The sequence below is a fragment of the Crinia signifera genome, chromosome 5 (assembly GCF_055691185.1).
Source record: "Crinia signifera chromosome 5, ASM5569118v1, whole genome shotgun sequence".
Classification (NCBI taxonomy): domain Eukaryota; kingdom Metazoa; phylum Chordata; class Amphibia; order Anura; family Myobatrachidae; genus Crinia; species Crinia signifera.
In genome coordinates, this window is record NC_139221.1 from 33,174,330 (window position 1) to 33,193,387 (window position 19,058).

The 19,058-nt window shown below is 47.0% G+C and overlaps 1 protein-coding gene across 1 annotated transcript in view; it reads left to right on the forward strand.

Annotated features, from left to right (window-relative positions):
- POP1 (POP1 ribonuclease P/MRP subunit) overlaps positions 1–19,058 on the forward strand; it is a 35,714-nt gene that overhangs the window by 2,185 nt on the left and 14,471 nt on the right. Inside the window, exons 3-8 of the mRNA XM_083186981.1 lie at positions 3,787–3,903; positions 5,063–5,238; positions 7,500–7,748; positions 8,996–9,083; positions 9,288–9,475; positions 11,092–11,345. Of these exons, the coding sequence (XP_083043107.1) occupies positions 3,787–3,903; positions 5,063–5,238; positions 7,500–7,748; positions 8,996–9,083; positions 9,288–9,475; positions 11,092–11,345 (1,072 nt within the window). The remainder of the gene's footprint in view (positions 1–3,786; positions 3,904–5,062; positions 5,239–7,499; positions 7,749–8,995; positions 9,084–9,287; positions 9,476–11,091; positions 11,346–19,058) is intronic.

Sequence of the window (19,058 nt, forward strand, 5' to 3'; positions counted from 1 at the left end):
TACCTATGCCGCATACTGTGATGCCCATTATAAATATGCCCCGCACCGTGATGCTCCATTATACATATGCCCCACACCGTGATGCCCATTATACATATGACACACACCGTGATGCTCCATTATACACATGACCCCAATAGTGCAGTCCGTGATGCCCATTATACCTATGCCGCATACTGTGATGCCCATTATACATATGCCGCACACCGTGATGCTCCATTATACACATGACCCCAATAGTGCAGTCCGTGATGCCCATTATACCTATGCCGCATACTGTGATGCCCATTATAAATATGCCCCGCACCGTGATGCTCCATTATACATATGCCCCACACCTGGATGCTCATTATACATATGCCACACACATGATGCCCATTATACATATGCCCATTATACAGTACATATGCCCCACAACGTGACGCTCCATTATGCAAACGTCCCACAGGGTGACGCTCCATTAAACATATGCCACACACATGATGCCCATTATACATATGCCACACACCGTGACGCTCCATTAAACATATGCCACACACATGATGCCCATTGTACATATGCCCCACAACATGATGCTCCATTAAACATATGCCACACACCGTGATGCTCCATTATACATATGCCACACACATGATGCTCCATTACACATATGCCACACATGATGCCCATTATACCTATGCCACACACATGATGATCCATTATACATATGCCACACACATGATGCCCATTCTACATATGCCCATTATACATACGCCCCATAACGTGATGCCCCATCATACATATGCCACACACATGATGCCCATTGTACATATGCCCCACACATGATTCCCATTATACATATGCCCCAAACATGATGCCCATTATACATATGCCCCACACATGATGCCCATTATACATATGCCCCAAACATGATGCCCATTATACATATGCCCCACACATGATGCCCATTATACATATGCCCCAAACATGATTCCCATTATACATATGCCCCACACATGATGCCCATTATACAGCAGTGAAAGCAGTATGCGGATGGGAGTCACAGGCAAATGCGCACTGCAGAGTTAAAAAAAAACAACAGCAAAGTGACAGTTACCAGCTACAGGAGGTGGTGGCGGCAACGGCATGGGGGTGAAGGTGTGTAATCTCCTGCTGGGAAGTCACCTCACGCCACACGATCGTGGAGCGACAGGAAGTCACTTTCTGACCTCCTGCCTCCAAGCAAGGAACCAATACACGCCGGCAGGAGGTCACTATCTTGCGCATTTGACCTCCTGCCGCAGAGTGACGCCGCGAGCTACCGCATAATACCCGGAGAGCTATCCATCACTCGCGAGCGACGGGTTGGCGATCCCTGGGCTAATATAATTGTATTCTCTGATTTATTTGAATACGATTGGGACAGTACCCTGGATACACTTTTGTGTCTTCCTCCACCAGTGTAAAAAGGCAATTTCTATACACTATGAGGGGGTATTCAATCCCGGATTCCGATTGTGGAAACGTCCCGGCAGTCAGAATTCTGACCATTTTTGTCAGATCTGACACTAACTCGACGATTGGCATTCAATGCTCCGAGTGTCGGAAAGTCCATAAATTGTTGGGAAACGGCTGTAAGTTTGACAATCGGCGGCTGTTTCTTACAAAACCAATCCAACTTTAAAAAAAGTCAGATCTGCCACCCTCCAATGCTGTCATTAATGGCAGCATTGAATAGTCGAGTCGGGAAATATCGCCAGAGATTGATTTTTGTGTAACATTTCAGATTATGACACACTCCAGACTGGTCTGCCCTAATGGTCACACTACTTTCCTGATCTTATTATTACTCATAAACCTGTTTGAGACTTGTCGCATTATTCCATCTAGTTCTCACAGAGAATTTTATTTTGGAATATATATTGCCACACCGTCTTTTAATGGGCTCATCTTGCTCGCATATGTGGCCGCAATGTCAGGAGAAGAATGCTGACCTCTATCAGGGCGAGATGTACTGTTTGAAAAGTGTTAAAATGGAGAGTGATAAACAACCAGCCAATCAGCTATCACCTGGCATTTTTCAAACACAGCCTGTGAGTTCACAGGTAGGAGCTGATTGGCTGGCTGTTTATCACAATCCATTTTATCACTTTTCAAGCTTAGTCCATCTGGCCCTCACTGTTTATAGTCTTGTCCACTTGTCAGACTCTTATAGGTCTGGGCCCGTAGACCTGCCCTGGACATTTGGTTTATTATTTGCCCTTTGACCCTGCATAGGCCATATTGGATGTTTTGCAATAGAGTCCGTTACTCAGGGTATGGGTCATAGGGTTGACACAATGAAGGTTGACATACATTCGGTCGACCACTAAAAGTTGACAGGGCTTAGTTCTACAAATGAAATAGGTCAACACAAGCATTAGGTTAACAATAGCAAGGTCGTTAGTCAAAAGGTCAACATGAGTTTTTCACGTTTCACCCCCCCCCCCGAACTTCGGCGTAAGTTGACATGGACGTTGTATTGGTGTACCACGTCCCCTCGCCATGCTTCGGGCACGTTGCCTCTCTGCGCTCGGTATATTCTCTTTCCATGCCCTAGTGGATAGTAGGGTATGAAATGCCTTCTGTCGGCTCAAGAAAAACCGTGAACAACTGAAGTCGATCTTCACATTGTCGAAAACAGTTTAACAGATCTGGATTCGGCATCGAGTAACCCCTTTTCTCAATTTCATGAAAAATATTTTATTTATACCAGATGGACTGACTGAAGGCTTCCTTGGGTAGGGAATCTACAGTAGCCACATTTTTAAAGGTCTGAGAGAGTTACATAACCATTCTCCATATACAGACACAACAATTGATTACTCAATGTTTCTCGACCATCAACCGGGTACTTAATGAGGCCAGCAGACAGCGGTTACCCCATGTCTTAAGACAGTGGTTCCCAACCCTGGTCCTCAAGTACCCCCCAACTGTTCTCGTTTTCCAGCACACCCGGCAGGTGCATTCATACCTCAATGACACATTTTAAGAGATCCACAGTCAGAGCTAATTATTTCACTTGTGATTCTGTGGGGAGACCTGGAAAACATGCACTGTGTGGGCTCCTGAGGGCCAAGTTTGAGAACCTGTGTACTAGATACTGTCCCATTTGTTTGAACTATTAATAATTGTTTGTTTTGCTGTCTCAATTGTTAGCACGTTGATTGATGCACCATTATGATATGCTTCAGAATCAGTAAAAAAAAAGCATTTTTGAGCTCCCCCAGGGCCAGAGAATATCTCGAGGTGGTCGTAAACTTTTATTCATCTTGAGCTCAGCTGCTAGAAAAACAATCTTACAGCTATGGACTCATTCAGAAACTCCCCCTTTCACACTATTTAAGGAAAAGCTATTCCATCATTTCCCGATGGACTGGTTGGAAGCCTCCCTTAGTAAAGAGTTGAAGGTTGCTACCTTTTTTGAACTATGGGAAAGTTACATCTCAACCCTCCCTTAACCAACAAAAGAATTAATAGCTGAATGTTTTTTCATCAACATCCTGGTATCTAACACGAATAATTGCTTTGTATGTACTTTTGGGTTCCGAGGGACGTGTCCTTCACATGTGTTCTGTTAGACTTAATGAATACTTCTATCGAAGGCTTTGTTGCCATGTACTACTTGATTCATATAATGTTTGATTAATCATTGTATTTAGCATTATATACTTTGTATGATTTCAGAGCTTTCCAATAAAAACTTTTTTGAAAAAAATTAATAAATGCATTTTTGGGAAAAAAAAAAAAAAAATTTGTATTCTCTAGGCAGCAGCCTTGGTTCTTCCGAACAGCAACAGTCTCCTGGTCCCCGCTCCCAGTCTAGAGGAGGTAGAGGAAGAGAAGACCCCAATGAAGCATCTCAGGTTCCAAAATATATCACCGGTAAGTGTGTACAGTAGAATGGAAATCACTGATTGGGATTTTTTTTTTTTTTTAAATCCAGAATTATTACCATCCGTGGTGGAATAGATTATAAATCCGGCGGAAAAAGTCCCATATAACTAGCTGGTTAACAAGTGCTATGACATTATTAACACCTGAATCTGTAAACTTCTCACAGATCGGGGGGGTATTCAATGCGGGATTCTGACTGTTGAAACATCCTAACAGTTGGAATCCCGAACGTTTTGCGTTTGAACCAGCGGTACATTGAAGACCGAGTGTGGATGTACTGTATCGGAAACGGCCACGGATTGTTGCAAAACGCCCACGAATTCGACAATCCGCGCCCGTTTCTGACCAAACAGATCCGACTTTAAAAATGGCATCCTTGAATAGGTGAGTGCCGATATTTTTTTCTTGTCGGGAAATATCGGCACATATTGAATACCCTCTATGTGTGTTAAGGTGCGCATGCACAGGGCGATGTTATTAACTATATTGTTCACAATATCACCCAATGTGTATGTGACGAGCAGTGTGCGCCCCTGCGTGCTAATTGTTAAAGGTCAAACCCCCCACACCTATTTGTCGTCTGTACATGCTGGTCAACGACTGCATGTACAGACTTTGTCCCCAATCCACACACACACACACACACACACACACTTCCAGCCCGCTACCTTTTAACTCTCCCCGGTGCTGCGTGTGACCTCCGGCACATCGTCTCACCCCTACGCTCATCTCGTCCCCTTGCAGCACTGCTAATGTACGCCCGCAGCGTGACTACTGTTGCTGCACATTGTCACTCCACAGCGCTACTCACCTGCTCTCCTCTGGCCTTTTAAGCCTTCATCACACCGAATTCTAACTTCCGCCCCCCTCCAGCCCTGATGTCGCTAGATCAGTGGTTCTCAAACTGTGGGTCCAGACCTTCTCAGCCTGGCCTCTGCAAGTGTGACACTCACTGCAAGTGAGTCCAGAATTGGCCTCTGCAAGTGTGACACTGCAGTATGAAAGTGCAATGGTGTCTGGATATTTATTAACAGTTTCAATATGCCGTTGCGCTTTACCTGTTTACAAATGTACACGTAAACACGGTTCTACAAATACCTCGCTGTAGACTTGCATGGTTCCTACTAATGTATTTTTATTGTTTCAGCGACCATGTTTGCTCAGGCACGAGCTGCAGAAATCAACGCCATGGCTAAGGCAGTGTCGCAGAAATCTTCCAACTCCTTGGTGTTTCAGTCCTTACCCAGACACATGCGAAGACGAGCCATGGGGCATGACATCAAACGGTTGCCCAGAAGACTGCGCGAGATTGCCAAAAAAGAGGTATTGCTCATTTTGGTCAGTTGTACATCAGGCATGTCCAAACTGTGGCCCTCCAGCTGTTGTGAAACCACACATCCCAGCATGCCTTGCCATAGTTTTAGCATTACCTTCTAGCAAAACTGTGGCAAGGCATGATGGTACTTGTAGTTTCACAGCAGCGGGAGGGCCATAGTTTTGACATGCCTGCTATGAACTGCATTTATATTATAGCAGTAGCTCTGTACATAAGTGAATAGTCCTTAACCCAATGTTATTGCCCAGTAGTTCTCAGTTTTGTGGGGACTATTGTTGTTCTAGTCTTATCTTCTCCCACAGTTCACCTGACCCAAACACACCTAGGACCAAACAGAATAGCCAGTGATTTGTGGGAGTCGTCACACTGTGTACTAATCCATGGAAATGGATACAGTACCAGCCAGGGGGGGGACAAAGCTTGTGCCAAGCATCATAGGTGCAATCCGCTAAGACTGCTTCCCGAGACTGCGCTGACTCAATATATCTGTGTGCGATGAGTCTGAATCTGTGCGCTCTAGTGCCACAACTTTCTTTTGTACTTTGTCCACCGTTTCAGACGCTGTTAATTTAATCTGAGCAGTCTTGTGAAGCACTTTTGCGATGCACATTTAAGTAAAAGGAACCCTACCCGGCACGCCTCACTTGTTCCTGGCATCTGACGCTTGATGGAGCATTGATGCTAGAGGCCACATGTAATAGCGTCCAAAGTTCGGTGGCCGCGCAGGGGAATCAGTGTGGCCTGCATCTCGCACAGCCGCTCAACTCCGACGTTATTACATCTGGCCTCTAGGTGTAAGAGGACACATCTGTATTTATCTAATTATATTACCAGATAGATATCTATAGCCAGGGCTGTTTTTCAGCAGGCTCCAGCAGGAACTGTGGCCCTTATTCTAGTTCACTCTTTCTGACAAAATATTACTTAGATGGACAAAACCATGTGCACTGCAGGTGAGGCAGGTGTTACTTGTGCAGAGATAATTAGATTTGGGTGGGGTTTTACACCTGCCTCACCTGCAGTGCACATGGTTTTGTCCATCTAAGAAATATTTTGTCAGAGTGAACTAGAATAAGGGCCTCAGTTCCTGCTGGAGCCTGCTGAAAAATAGCCCTGTCTATAGCTAAATACTGGCAGAGTATCAGTGGCACTTCCCCGGACATATATATTATATTCTATTCCGCAGCACTTAGAATACTTGAACAGTCACATCAGTTCCTGCCCCAGTAGAGCTTCCAATCTATATTCCTTACCGCATGTACATTCATTCTAGGGTAACATTTGTTGGGAGCTAATTAATCTACCTGTATTTTCGGGGATTGTGGGAGGAAAATGGAGTTACCCGCAGGAAACCCCCACAAGTTAGGGCCATGGTGGGAATCGAAGCCATGTCCTCATTACTGTGAGGATATAATGCTAACCATTACACCAACCCTACTGCCCATAACGAGCTATAAGTTTGGTTCGGCTTTCCTTATACTGATATGTAGATGGTACAACCACGTGGTTACTGTGCTTATTACCGTCACAGTGAAACGCGTGTGGTTATTCGGCCTGTGGTACACTATAGTCGGTTGATGCACAATGGTAGCTGGTCCCCAGCAAGAAACATCCTCTTTCCTGTATGCTAATGAGCAGGTTAATGCGGATAATTATCACTAATTGTCAGGACACTAGAAACCTGTTGGGCATTACTAGGAGAGTGTTGCCCAGTAATTTATCAATCGCCTTGGACAGTTTGCATAGTATAAACAAAAGAAGTTGTGAAATAGGTATACAATAAGGCGCAAATACAATACTTAGAGGTACAACAAGGTAAGGTCTTCCTTTTGCTGTGCGTGATCTTTGTCAATGGAATTTTGGGAGAGTGTTGCCCAGTAATTTATCAATCGCCTTGGACAGTTTGCATAGTATATTGCAGGAGTTGGAAGAAATGTGAAGACACGAATGATGGTTTAGGTTATATGCATTGTGGTTATTGCATTCACTCGCTGCTTCGTGCAAAATGGCTCACCACACTACTCTATTCCCCCTTCAGGTATACGTGGACCCAGGCATGATGGGAAATGTCCCAATAATGAAGTGGTTCTAGCCACAACCCCCAAGATAGAGATAATCGATTCCAACTTCAGTAGGGGCAGATATAATTGCAAACCTTCTGGCATTCTGGAAACCTTTTTAAGTGCCATTTTTTTTTCAAAAACTTGGACCGTTTGTCGTTTTTCATTGTGTGTTATTTATTTTTTAGATTGAGAAAACTGTGCACCAGAAGAAAGAGCAGCCAAAAAGCAAATGCCGCAAAGCGCGTAGACGCCACGGGAATCTTCAGTTGGAATTTAACCGCAGGCAGCGGAAGAACATATGGCTGGAAACGCACATATGGCACGCAAAGCGGTTCCACATGCAGAAGAAGTGGGGGTTCTGGTTGGCAGACCGGCCTACAATGAAGAGTTACAGAGCGTGTTATCGGGCCATGTCCAAGCGCTGTCTTCTGCAGGTACTTGTGACAAGAAAGGGAGGTCAGGCCTTTGAAAGTAGGAGTTGTTCCTGCTGGACACCTGCACTACTCCAAGCTGTGGCTAACTGTAATATGTTCCCTGGTCAGTGAGTCTATAGACAAGCTGCAGGTAACAGTAACTTTAGCAGACATGTTGGAGCCACGCACCACTGTGAAAGTGAGAGGGGTTTAAAAGCAGAGCTGAATTGGTCTATTTCAGTGGTCGCCAACCCTTCACTCACGAGCTACTGGTAGCTTGCGGCAGCGATCCCGGTTGCTCGACCACTCTGCAGCCACCCGTCCCTCCATTACCCGCCGCCGCTTCCCTTCTCCCTCTGAGGGGAGGAGAGCGCATTGCGCATCTCTCCTCCCCCTCACTGTGCATCCCTGTGACTGGGCTGCCCGCCAATCAGAGCTGAAATTTTCATTGGCTACACCAGTTTTTGGGGCGTGCGCCTACGGTGCACGCACACAGTGCTGCCAGAGTATTTATAATGGCACCACAATCGGGCAGACGTTTTTTTATCTGGCAGTGCTGGGGGGCATTGTGTTTATGGCATTACTGTGGGTATTGGGTGCATTGTGTAACTGGCACTGCTGGTGTCATGTGTATATGTCACAGCGTCTATTCAGAGAGGTTGTGGGCATGGCCAGCAGCTCTCAGAGTTCTGGCCATGCCCCCATAGCAGACAAAATGGGGGATATGGCCTTGCAGGGTGCCCCGATAGTAGGTCATGCCCCCTCATTTCGGGCGCAGATGTCTCTTCTTCTGTGCCTCCAGTGTTGGGAGGTATGTATGCCTCATATTGGACATTGCAGTGTGTGTCATAATGTGTCAGGGGTATAACAGTGTGTGGCATAATGTGTAAAGGGCATTTTTCGATTATTATGCAGATTTCTTTTTTTAATTTATTTTAGTAGCTCTTCATGCGGTTTATTTTGCCTCGAGTAGCTCATGGTAGTGCTGACGTAGGGCTAGGTAATCACTTGTAACTGGGTGATGCTTCTTACTTTACGTGTCTCGACTTGCATGTTGTCCATCCCATCACCTTTAGAGGAAACAAAGAGGTTGTGAATTTGCCCAAAACAACCAATCCAATTCTAGATCTCATTATTGTAGCACATTCTATCAAATTATAATCTGATTGGCTGTTATGGGCAGCGCTGCCACTTGTCCCCTTTTAGTAGGTCTTCCGCTATGTGCAAAAGTTTTAAAACCCCCCCACCCCCCATATTTGTCTTTCTAGGATGTCTCTTACCTCTGCTGTGTGGAGTTATTGGGCAGAGAGGAGGATCTGCTGCAGGCATTGTCTAGACTAACCAGCACTGATACAGGTAAGGTTGTATCTGTCTTTGCCCCGCACCTCTGCTCAGTGACCACCAAGCCAATAGATGCTGTGGATCTGGGGAGAGCTTTGACCGATTTGGTAGTGTGATTGTGTTTACGGCCAGCTGGTTTAGGTAGTTTACTATCCTCCGGCATTTATGTGACCGTTGTGTTTATCTAGCGCCGTAGTTTTTATTTTCTGTATCCCACAGGCCCTTCCTTTGCTGCTGTGGCCTGTCTGGCAGGGAAACGTCAGGGCTCCCTAACCCTCTACAGAGCAGATAAGTACCCAGAGGAAACATTGGGTCCCGTCACCTTCATCTGGAAACCCAGGTGTGTTCCAGAATCCTCATGTGAGATTAGGCAGCTGTGGATCTGGATGCATCCTGCTCTCAAACAGGTACAGATGTGAAATGCATCCGTCACTGTAAGCTGCGTGTTACATTGTATGTCGGTCACAGGACTCGGAGATGAAAATCTGGATCTGTTTATTATTTTTATTAACATTTTTATAGAAATATTCAGTTACCAACAAACCAATCTGAAGATGATATTCTCCGATGAGCGTACAATGATGATCGCAGGAAACATTATCTGTAAGATACTGGGTACTTGTGAATTATCACGGCTCCCATCGCATGCCATATATAGTGGCATGCGATGCGATGCGATTTTTACAGATTTTTGCAGTTTTTTGTCAAAATCGCATGCGATTTGATCGCATACGATTTTTCACTGAAAAGCATCCAAATGCATTGGAATTAGTATGAAACATGTTCGATGGCCCCCAAATGGCATTTTTGAGGCTGTACCACCCCCACTATCAACGCGAACCCGAAGCGTGGCGAGCGCAGCGGTACGCTTCCTACGACCTTTTCATACCCCCACTATCCACGTCGGCGTGCAGTTGAGAATAGAAAGTGTGGCGAGCGCAGCGAGCCACCGAGCCCGAAGCGTGGCGAGGGGACGCGGACACCTGTGAAGCCCGTGAGGGGACGCGTATACCTGTGAAGTTATCCGCGTCCCCTCGCGGGGCTCGCCACGCTTCGGGCTCAGTGGCTCGCTGCGCTCGCCACACTTTCTATTCTCAACTCCACGCCGACGTGGATAGTGGGGGTATGAAAAGGTCGTAGGACGCGTACCGCCGCCCCTCGCGGGCTCGCTGCGCTCGCCACGCTTCGGGTTCGCGTTGATAGTGGGGGTGGTACAGCCTCAAAAATGCCATTTGGGGGCCATTGAACATGTTTCATACTAATTCCAATGCATTTGGATGCTTTTCAGTGAAAAATTGTATGCGTTCGCATGCGATGCGATTTTTTCGCATACGATGTCCATCGTGGGAGCCGTGATAATCCACAAGTACCAGATACTGTAAAGTTGTGGTATAAGAAATGCCAGAATAAGGAGGGGTATGGATCATTGGATAGACAGCAACTAGGCCGACGTGAGTGAAGGTCGACAGGGTCTTTAGGTCGTCAATCATTATGTTGACATGGGGAAGGTCAACAGTCAAACGGTCGAGGGTTTTTCACCTTTTTTGTCACAAATGTCAACATGGACATTGGAACGTAGCACCACGTCTCCTCGCAAAACCCCATGTCGACCTTCCTGCACGTCGACCTAGTGACCATATCCCAATAAGGAGGGGGTGGGGAAAGAGGGGTAGTTTTTGCAAAAATGAGGAGAGCAAGGGGTCCTGTCTGGTGTCATTTAGAATAGCCATATTCTAAGACAATGGGCCTACTTCATACCTGATCTCTGGGCTGCTCATTTTTGGAGCCCTGCAATCAGGTTCTCGCTGCCCAGCCAGAGGAAATCCCGCCCTGTGCAAGCCTGCTAATTGTTTTTCCAGTGTGTGCTGCCCAGGAATTACTGGGCAGCTGCAATCGAAACCGGCTTATCTGGGTCGGAGCTGATGTCGCACCCCCTTCTCTAAAACGCCTTTGACCAATGCATCAGAATTGTACTGTTGCTTCCTTGTAATCCGTGTAATGGTGCCTAACTTGTGTTTCTCAGGATGTCATGAAGGAGCTGAGGCTGGTGTTTGTATGTGAGGGCAGAGCGGACAATGCAGTCTCCAGCCCAGAGCTAGCGCCCGCTCCTGCCCAGGAGGAGACACCAGCGGGTGTGAAGCGGGCAGGCAAAAAGAGGAAACTAAAGGATAATGAAGGAGAGAAAGCCGTTCCTGTGAAAAAGCTCATCGGTGATGGGACGAGGGCTATCCCTGAGCCTTATCGGTGGACTTCAACACAAAGCGTGATCACCATTCGGTACCCACAAATGAAATGTTTTCCTTTATCCTCTTACAGTTGACCATTTCAGTATGTGCAATGGAAGGGGATAGAAGTATTTCCTCTACCTCCCCATGGCAGCTGTACTATGGGTTTTCCCCCTCATTAGGTAGATCTGGAAAGGAAAAAAAGACACAACACTGCCCCTATATAAGGACCGCCCCTACTGAGGCTCAGTGTCTTTTTTTCCTTTCCAGGTAGAGGAGGCTTACCCTGGAACTGCTGCAGCCTTCCCCACTGCCTAGTGCAGATAGGGGTTTAGGCAATTAGAGGTTACCCGCTACCTAGTGTAGTAGGGACACCTGTCTGGCAATACCCCTCTGCCTAGCGCAGTATGGGACTATGGAGCATATAAGAAAACAAACCTCGCCAGCGTGGTCTCAACAGGAGCGCGGAGGTACATGGGGTGTCCGGCATCAGCTCCCAGGCTTCACCCACAGTCCTGTCGGATCTCCCCCCCCCCCTCCGGCGGGGACACGAGGTAGGAAGCTGGCTACAGCATCAGGCTGGAGGAGACGTCAGACGCGGCGTCTGACGTCATCGCGCAGGTCTCAGACTGGCGCGCGCGCCTGAGGCGCGGGGAAATGGCGTCTGACGTCATCAGAAGGCGCCAGGTGGCGCGCGCGATCTCTGACAAGCAGAGCAGACGCCAGGACTTAAAATGCCGCCGCAGCTAAACAGAAACGCTGCTGAGATCCTAAGCCAGACGGATATCGGGTAAGACTCCACTGGGCAGCGCTGCTGCTGGAGTACATTTGCCTTATTACTCTACCCTTTACATGTCTAACTAGCATATTGTCATGATAGTGACTCCGCAAGCATGGAGGATGATAGGAAGCAGCAAACAAAATCAGGGTAAGCCAGAAGGAAATTATTAGGAAAGATTCATAGTGTATTCCAGCTCTAAAGCAAGGTTATTATTCCTTGCAGGTCAGAATCAAGTAAAGACAAGCTGGAAGTGAAACAGAAACACAAAAAGCTGCATGTGGCTAAATGCTCTGCGTGTGATGCACCTCTGCCAGATAAATGGAAAAGTGCTGTATGTGAGAATTGCAAAAAAGCCCCCATAATGAGGCCGGACCAAATGGCGGACTTGGTCGCCATGCTAAAAACTTCCTTAGCTGATACCTTTGTTACAAAGGAAGATATGAAGAAGGGGTCAAAGAGGCCTAGGGACCCACCATCTGAGGACTCTGATCCAGGGGAAGGTCCTGCCACTGACTTACTTGAGGAGGTGGAAGATGGGGAAGTAACCCAGGAGGAAATGGAGCTGGACTTCAATCCAGATCTCCTCAACAACCTTCTCATCCTGATAAATAAATCACTCAGTATTGAGGACCCACAAGAAGAAGGGAAGTTGCAGGACCTCCTCTTTAAGGATAAGAAGAAAAAACCAAAAGCATTTCCTTTATCAAAGCCACTTCAGGATATAGTAGAGGAAGAGTGGGCTAACCCAGATAAAAAAATAGCCGTACCTCTCAGAGTCAATAAGATGTACCCATTCGACACAGACCAGGTGAAGAAGTGGGAGGTGGCTCCTAAAGTCGACTCAGCCATTGCCAGACTGTCAAGAAAAACTACTTTGCCCTTAGAAGACGCCAATGTGTTTAAGGATGCAATGGAAAGAAAGATGGAGATGAGCCTGCGTAAGCAGCATATTACGTCCGGTGCCTCCATTAAAGCTTCCTCGGCAATAGCGGTGACTTCGAGAGTACTAGAGTCCGACTTATTGGATGGAGTAAGAAGGTCAGAACTCCTTAAGATAATTCAGAACGTGCAAGTTGCCGTTGAGTTCATCTGCGATGCATCACTGGATGCGGTCAGACGGGCGGCCAGAACAAATGCGAGCACCGCGGTTACCAGGAGAGCATTGTGGCTAAAGCCTTGGTCGGCGGACGCACAATCTAAAAATAAGCTGGTATCCCTTCCGTTCCAGGGTGATTACCTGTTTGGGAAGAACCTGGATGAGATCATATCAAAAACCACGGGGGGGGGAAGTCAGTATGGCTTCCCCAGGACAGGGGCTTTAAGAAAATACCTAATAGATCTCAAAAGTTTCAATCCCAAGACTTCAAGGAGGCGAGGACGTACAGGCCGGGCAGAGGGTACAGGAGGCCCTGGTCTGGGGGAAGAAGTTCCTTTCGTGGCCAAAGAGGCAGAGACGGAAGGTTTGGATATAACAGACAAACACAATGACGCCAAGGAGAAGGTCGGGGGCAGGCTGATGAAGTTCCATTCAGCCTGGGGCCGATCTACAAGTGACAAATGGGTGACGGAGGTCGTATCGTCAGGATACAAAATAGAATTTGTACGAGATCCTGGGGTATGGCTGGAAGATTCACCTATACCAAAAAACAAAGAAGAAAGACTGGCGTTGAGACAAAGTCTACAAAATATGATATCACAAGGTGTTGTGGTGCCGGTCCCCAAAGGACAAGAAATGACAGGATGGCAATCAAGATTCTTCGTAGTCAAGAAACAATCAGGAGGGTTCAGGACCATACTGGACCTGAGGAGGCTAAACGTATATGTGACAGCCAGGAAATTCAGGATGGAGTCTCTCAGGACGATACTCCCAGACATAAAAAGAAACTCCTTTCTGACTACAATAGACCTCAAAGATGCCTACCTACACATACCAATCTATTCAGAGCACCAAAAATTCTTAAGGTTTCGAATCTCAGGCATAACTTATCAGTTCACGGCACTGCCGTTCGGCCTGTCAACATCGCCAAGGACGTTCACAAAAGTCCTGATAGTTCTTGTGGCAAAACTCAGGGAGGAAGGCATCACAGTCTGGGCCTACCTGGACGACTTGCTTGTAACGGCGCGGTCAAAGGAGCAAGCCTTAAGGGACACACACAGGGTAATGGAGTTCCTCCAAGAACACGGATGGATTATAAATCTAGAGAAAAGTCAGCTCCAACCCACAACAGCAGTAAAATACCTAGGAGTCATCATAGACTCAAGGACGATGAAAGCGATGTTGACAAGGGAGAGAATAATGAAGATAAGACAAGAAATAAGCTACTTCTTACCAAGGAGGGCTGTCAGGTCAGCAGACTGCCTAAGGTTACTGGGTCTGCTGTCAGCGGCATCGGACACCATAAAATGGGCAAGGTTTCATACGAGAAGCATGCAGAACTGCTTTCTGTCTCAATGGGACGGAGACAGCAAGAAGACAACCCAAAAGATCCTCTTATCAAAAAGAGCCAAACAAGACCTGCTCTGGTGGGTGATGAAAGGAAGATTAGGACAGGGAAAGTCCTTCACCACAGGGGAACAGGTGCTGGTGACAACCGATGCCAGCATGTCAGGCTGGGGGGCAGTATGCCAAGGAGCAGCAGCCCAAGGAGAATGGACAAAACAAGAAGGACTGCTTCACTCAAATATCAGGGAAATGAATGCAGTGAAGGAGGCGTGTCGGCATTTTCAATCCCACTTGTACCAAAGAGATGTAGTAATCAGAACAGACAACCTGGTCGTAGTGGCATACCTGAACAAGCAGGGAGGCACGAGAAGCAAATCCATGATGACAGCAGCAGCACAGGTACTGAACTGGGCAGAAGCTTGGACAGAGAGTCTCTCAGCAGTATTCATTGCGGGGCAAGAAAACCTGTACGCGGACGCCCTAAGCAGGAGCCCGATAAAACCAGGGGAGTGGGAATTATCCCAAGAAGTGTTCGAAGAGATAGTACAGATGTGGGGCAATCCGAGGACAGACCTGATGGCAACCAGAGACAACAGGAAGGTGAAGAAGTTCATCTCCAGACACTGGGAAAAGGAGTCCTGGGAACAGACGCGCTAATGTGTCAATGGGAACAAGGTCTGATGTATGCCTTTCCGCCATTCCCGGTCATCTCCAGGTTGCTAAACAAAATACAGAGGGAAAAGGCGACAGTGATAATCGTCGTACCCACATGGCCAAGAAGAGCCTGGTTCCAGAAACTGGTCAGGATGGCAGTAGCAGGGCCCTGGAGGCTGCCAGATCGGGAGGACCTGCTGGGGCAGGGAAAATATGCTCAACAACAGCCCAGGAACTGGAACCTAGCGGCATGGTTGCTGAAACCAGAACTCTGGTGAATAAAGGCTTCTCTTCGAAAGTAGTAAGAACTCTTCTGAAGGCCAGGAAAAGCTCAACCTCAGGTACATATTACAGGATTTGGAAAACATATATACAATTCTGCAAGACGCAGGGAAAAAGTCATAAAGCTATACCTACGGTGCTAGACTTCCTGCAATCAGGCTTAGACAAAAAACTGTCAGTCAGTACGTTGAAAGTACAAGTATCTGCTCTTGGGGCTATACTTGACAGGAAAATAGCAGAAGATAAATATGTACAAAGGTTCATACAAGCATCCAAGAGGATAAGACCAGAGTTTCGCAACCCTACTACGCCATGGGACCTTAATCTGGTGCTGAACGCCCTAACAGAGAGCCCTTTCGAACCGCTTGAGTAGGTACCAGTCAAGTGGCTAACAACTAAGGTGGCATTCCTGGTGGCCGTAACATCCACAAGGAGAGTGTCAGAACTGCAAGCCCTCTGGGCAGAAGAGCCATTCCTGAATTTCTACGAAAATAAGGTCGTCCTAAGGACAAACCCTAACTTCCTGCCCAAAGTAGTGACCTCTTTCCACATCAACCAGGAAATAGTACTACTGTCGTTTTGTGCGAAACCAGCGAATGAAAAAGAGCAAAAGCTCCATAAACTCGATGTGAAAAGAGCGTTAATGATCTACTTACAAAGAGTGAAAGATTGGAGAAAGACGAAAAGGCTCTTCGTGGTGACTGAGGGCAAGAACAAGGGCCTAGGGGCCTCAAAAACAACCATCGCGAGATGGATTAAGACATGCATAGCTGAGGCATACAGGAGGAACAATAGGGAAGTTCCCCAGAGCTTAAAAGCTCACTCCACTAGAGCAGTGGGTTCTTCCTGGGCCAGGAAAGGGGCAGCATCCCTTGAAGAACTATGCAAAGCAGCCTGTTGGGCCTCAGCACATACCTTTTCTAGGCATTACAGCTTGGATGTCGAATCCTCCAGTGACGCAAAACTGGGCAGGAAGATACTAAGCGCAGTAATCTAAGGATTACACTGACTCACCTTTAAAAAAGGGAAGGACATTTAATTTCAAAAGCAGCCTTATATGTAGGGGATGACAACCTGCATCCTAAAGGTAATATTACTTCTATTGGTCCCTCCCAAAAAAATTTTTTTCTTTATACTGCTATGGTATTACCCATAGTACAGCTGCCATGGGGAGGTAGAGGAAAGTACGGATTCTTACCGTTAATACGCTTTCCTCTACTCCACCATGGCAGCATTATTCCCTCCCTTGGGATATATGAAGCAATATAAGTGTTATGTTATGTAAAAGCGTATAATTGCTGATAATCAAGACACTGAGCTTCAGTAGGGGCGGTCCTTATATAGGGGCAGTGTTGTGTCTTTTTTTCCTTTCCAGATCTACCTAATGAGGGGGAAAACCCATAGTACAGCTGCCATGGTGGAGTAGAGGAAAGCATATTAACGGTAAGAATCCGTACTTTCTTTTTTGTCCACTAGGGGGCACAGGAGTTCACGCTGGGTATGAGAGGTGAGGTAGCAGAGCGTGCACCAAAGGGTTACAAAAATGTACCCAGCATGCTCCCTGCCTCCCTTCTCCCTCATAACCCGCCCCCTGACCCTGGGTCACCAGTTTTTTCTTTGGTGCCAAGGAGAGAGCAGCACCATTATCGCGGCTGTTAGAACAGCCATGGGTTAGAGCTGCTGCGGCGGTTGCTCTTTTAGTGAATCACCGGCAGCGCAGCTCCATCACTCGGCGGTGGCGGCGGCAGCGCTTACGACTGGGCTGGGGACTTCCGTCGCGGGACCCTCTCTCGGAGGCTCCCGCATGCTGCACTCCGTCCCCGGGCAGGTAAGCGGCGGTTCCCTGCTTGCAGGGAGCCGCGTCTAGCAGCGATTCCCCCCCCCGTTTGTATGGGAGTCAGCGGGGGGGCAGGCAGTGGGGGTCTGGACTGCTCCACCTTTCCACTAGATCACCAGGGACAATTAGTCAGGCTATGTCCCGGGGGTTGATGCCTGAGGGGGAGGTTAGACAGCCTGGTAACCTACAGCCATACACATTGGAAATGTTGTATATTGGGCCTGGTTAGTACTTGAGTGGGAGACCACATAGGAACACCAGGTGCTGTAGGTTAGTCCCTCCCCCACCCCTGGGGAAGTGCTGAGGCTTGCTCTCTGATTGCCCCAGGTGTCCCAGCTCCTCGTTAAGGTCCTAATCAGCAGCCATTCTGGCACATGCTGGGTTTAGAGACGGAGGCTGCTGGGATTCTCCCCCACACCCTGCTCCTGGAGCCTGGTGTGTGTAGTATTTCTCCTCTCCTGCTGCTGGCTGGATTGTTGAGCTCTGCTGATGTCTTCTTTCCAATATCATTGGAAGCTTGAAGACAGCCTGGGATCTACAGCTAATGCTGTATATTGGGCCTGGTTAGTACTTGAGTGGGTGACCACATAGGAACACCAGGTGATGTAGGATTGCCCCAGGTGTCCCAGCTCCTCATTAAGGTCCTAATCAGCAGCCATTCTGGCACTTGCTGGGTTTAGACGGAGGCTGCTGGGATTCTCCCCCACACCCTGCTCCTGGAGCCTGGTGTGTGTGTGGTATTTCTCCTCTCCTGCTGCTGGCTGGATTGTTGAGCTCTGCTGATGTCTTCTTTCCAATATCATTGGAAGCTTGAAGGCAGCCTGGGATCTACAGTAGGGCGGAGTGAAAAAACTGAAATTGAGAAATTCAAAATCGGCTAGTGTGGAAAAGTTGTGACTTGACTTGAATAAGAAACGTGCAAAAGCTTTTTGATCTGAGTCAACATCTTCTGTTCTGGCAAGAGGCCTGAAGTTTCACTTTTTTGGTGAAAATTACGAAAACTATGAAGATGCTCCGATCTAGTTATAATTATGTCAGGATGTCTTAGAGTGGTTCATTAATATACTTTAGCATAGTAAAAGAGAGTACGAGCTTGTCCTAGTGCAAAGTGACTGACTTTGGTGGGAGAAAAAATCCCTAATAATTGACCCATTTTCATGGTCACAATTGTGAATATTGTGTGTTTTCTCCTGAACGTGTTTATAATAGAAGCACAAATACTCTAAATGGAATTTCGGTGACACTGTGTGAAATATAACACTGCATAATGGCCCTTAATCAGACCTGATCCCAGTACAAATGTGTTCTCAAAATGGGCAAAACAAATGCTGCATTGCAGGTGGGGCAGATGTAACGTGCTGAGAGAGTTAAATTTGGGTGGGGTGTGTTGAAACTGAAATCTAAATTACAGTGTAAAAATAATGCAGCCGGTATTTACCTTGCACAGAAACAAAATAACTCACACAAATCTAAAGGTGGCCATACATCTACAGATCGATTGTCAGATTGGGCCGGTTGGAACAAACAGCTGGTAATATCTGAATGACAGTTTTTCAGCATTTCAAAGCAAATGGTCAACTGTCATTTGCTCTCATCTTTTACCAGGATTTTGTTCCAACCAGACAGATCGGACAATAAATCTGTAGATGTATGGCCACCTTAAATCTCTCTGCACATGTTACATCTGCCCCACCTGCAGTCCAGCATTTTTTTGCCCATTTTGAGAACAAATTTGTACTGCGATCAGGTCTGATTAAGGGCCATTATG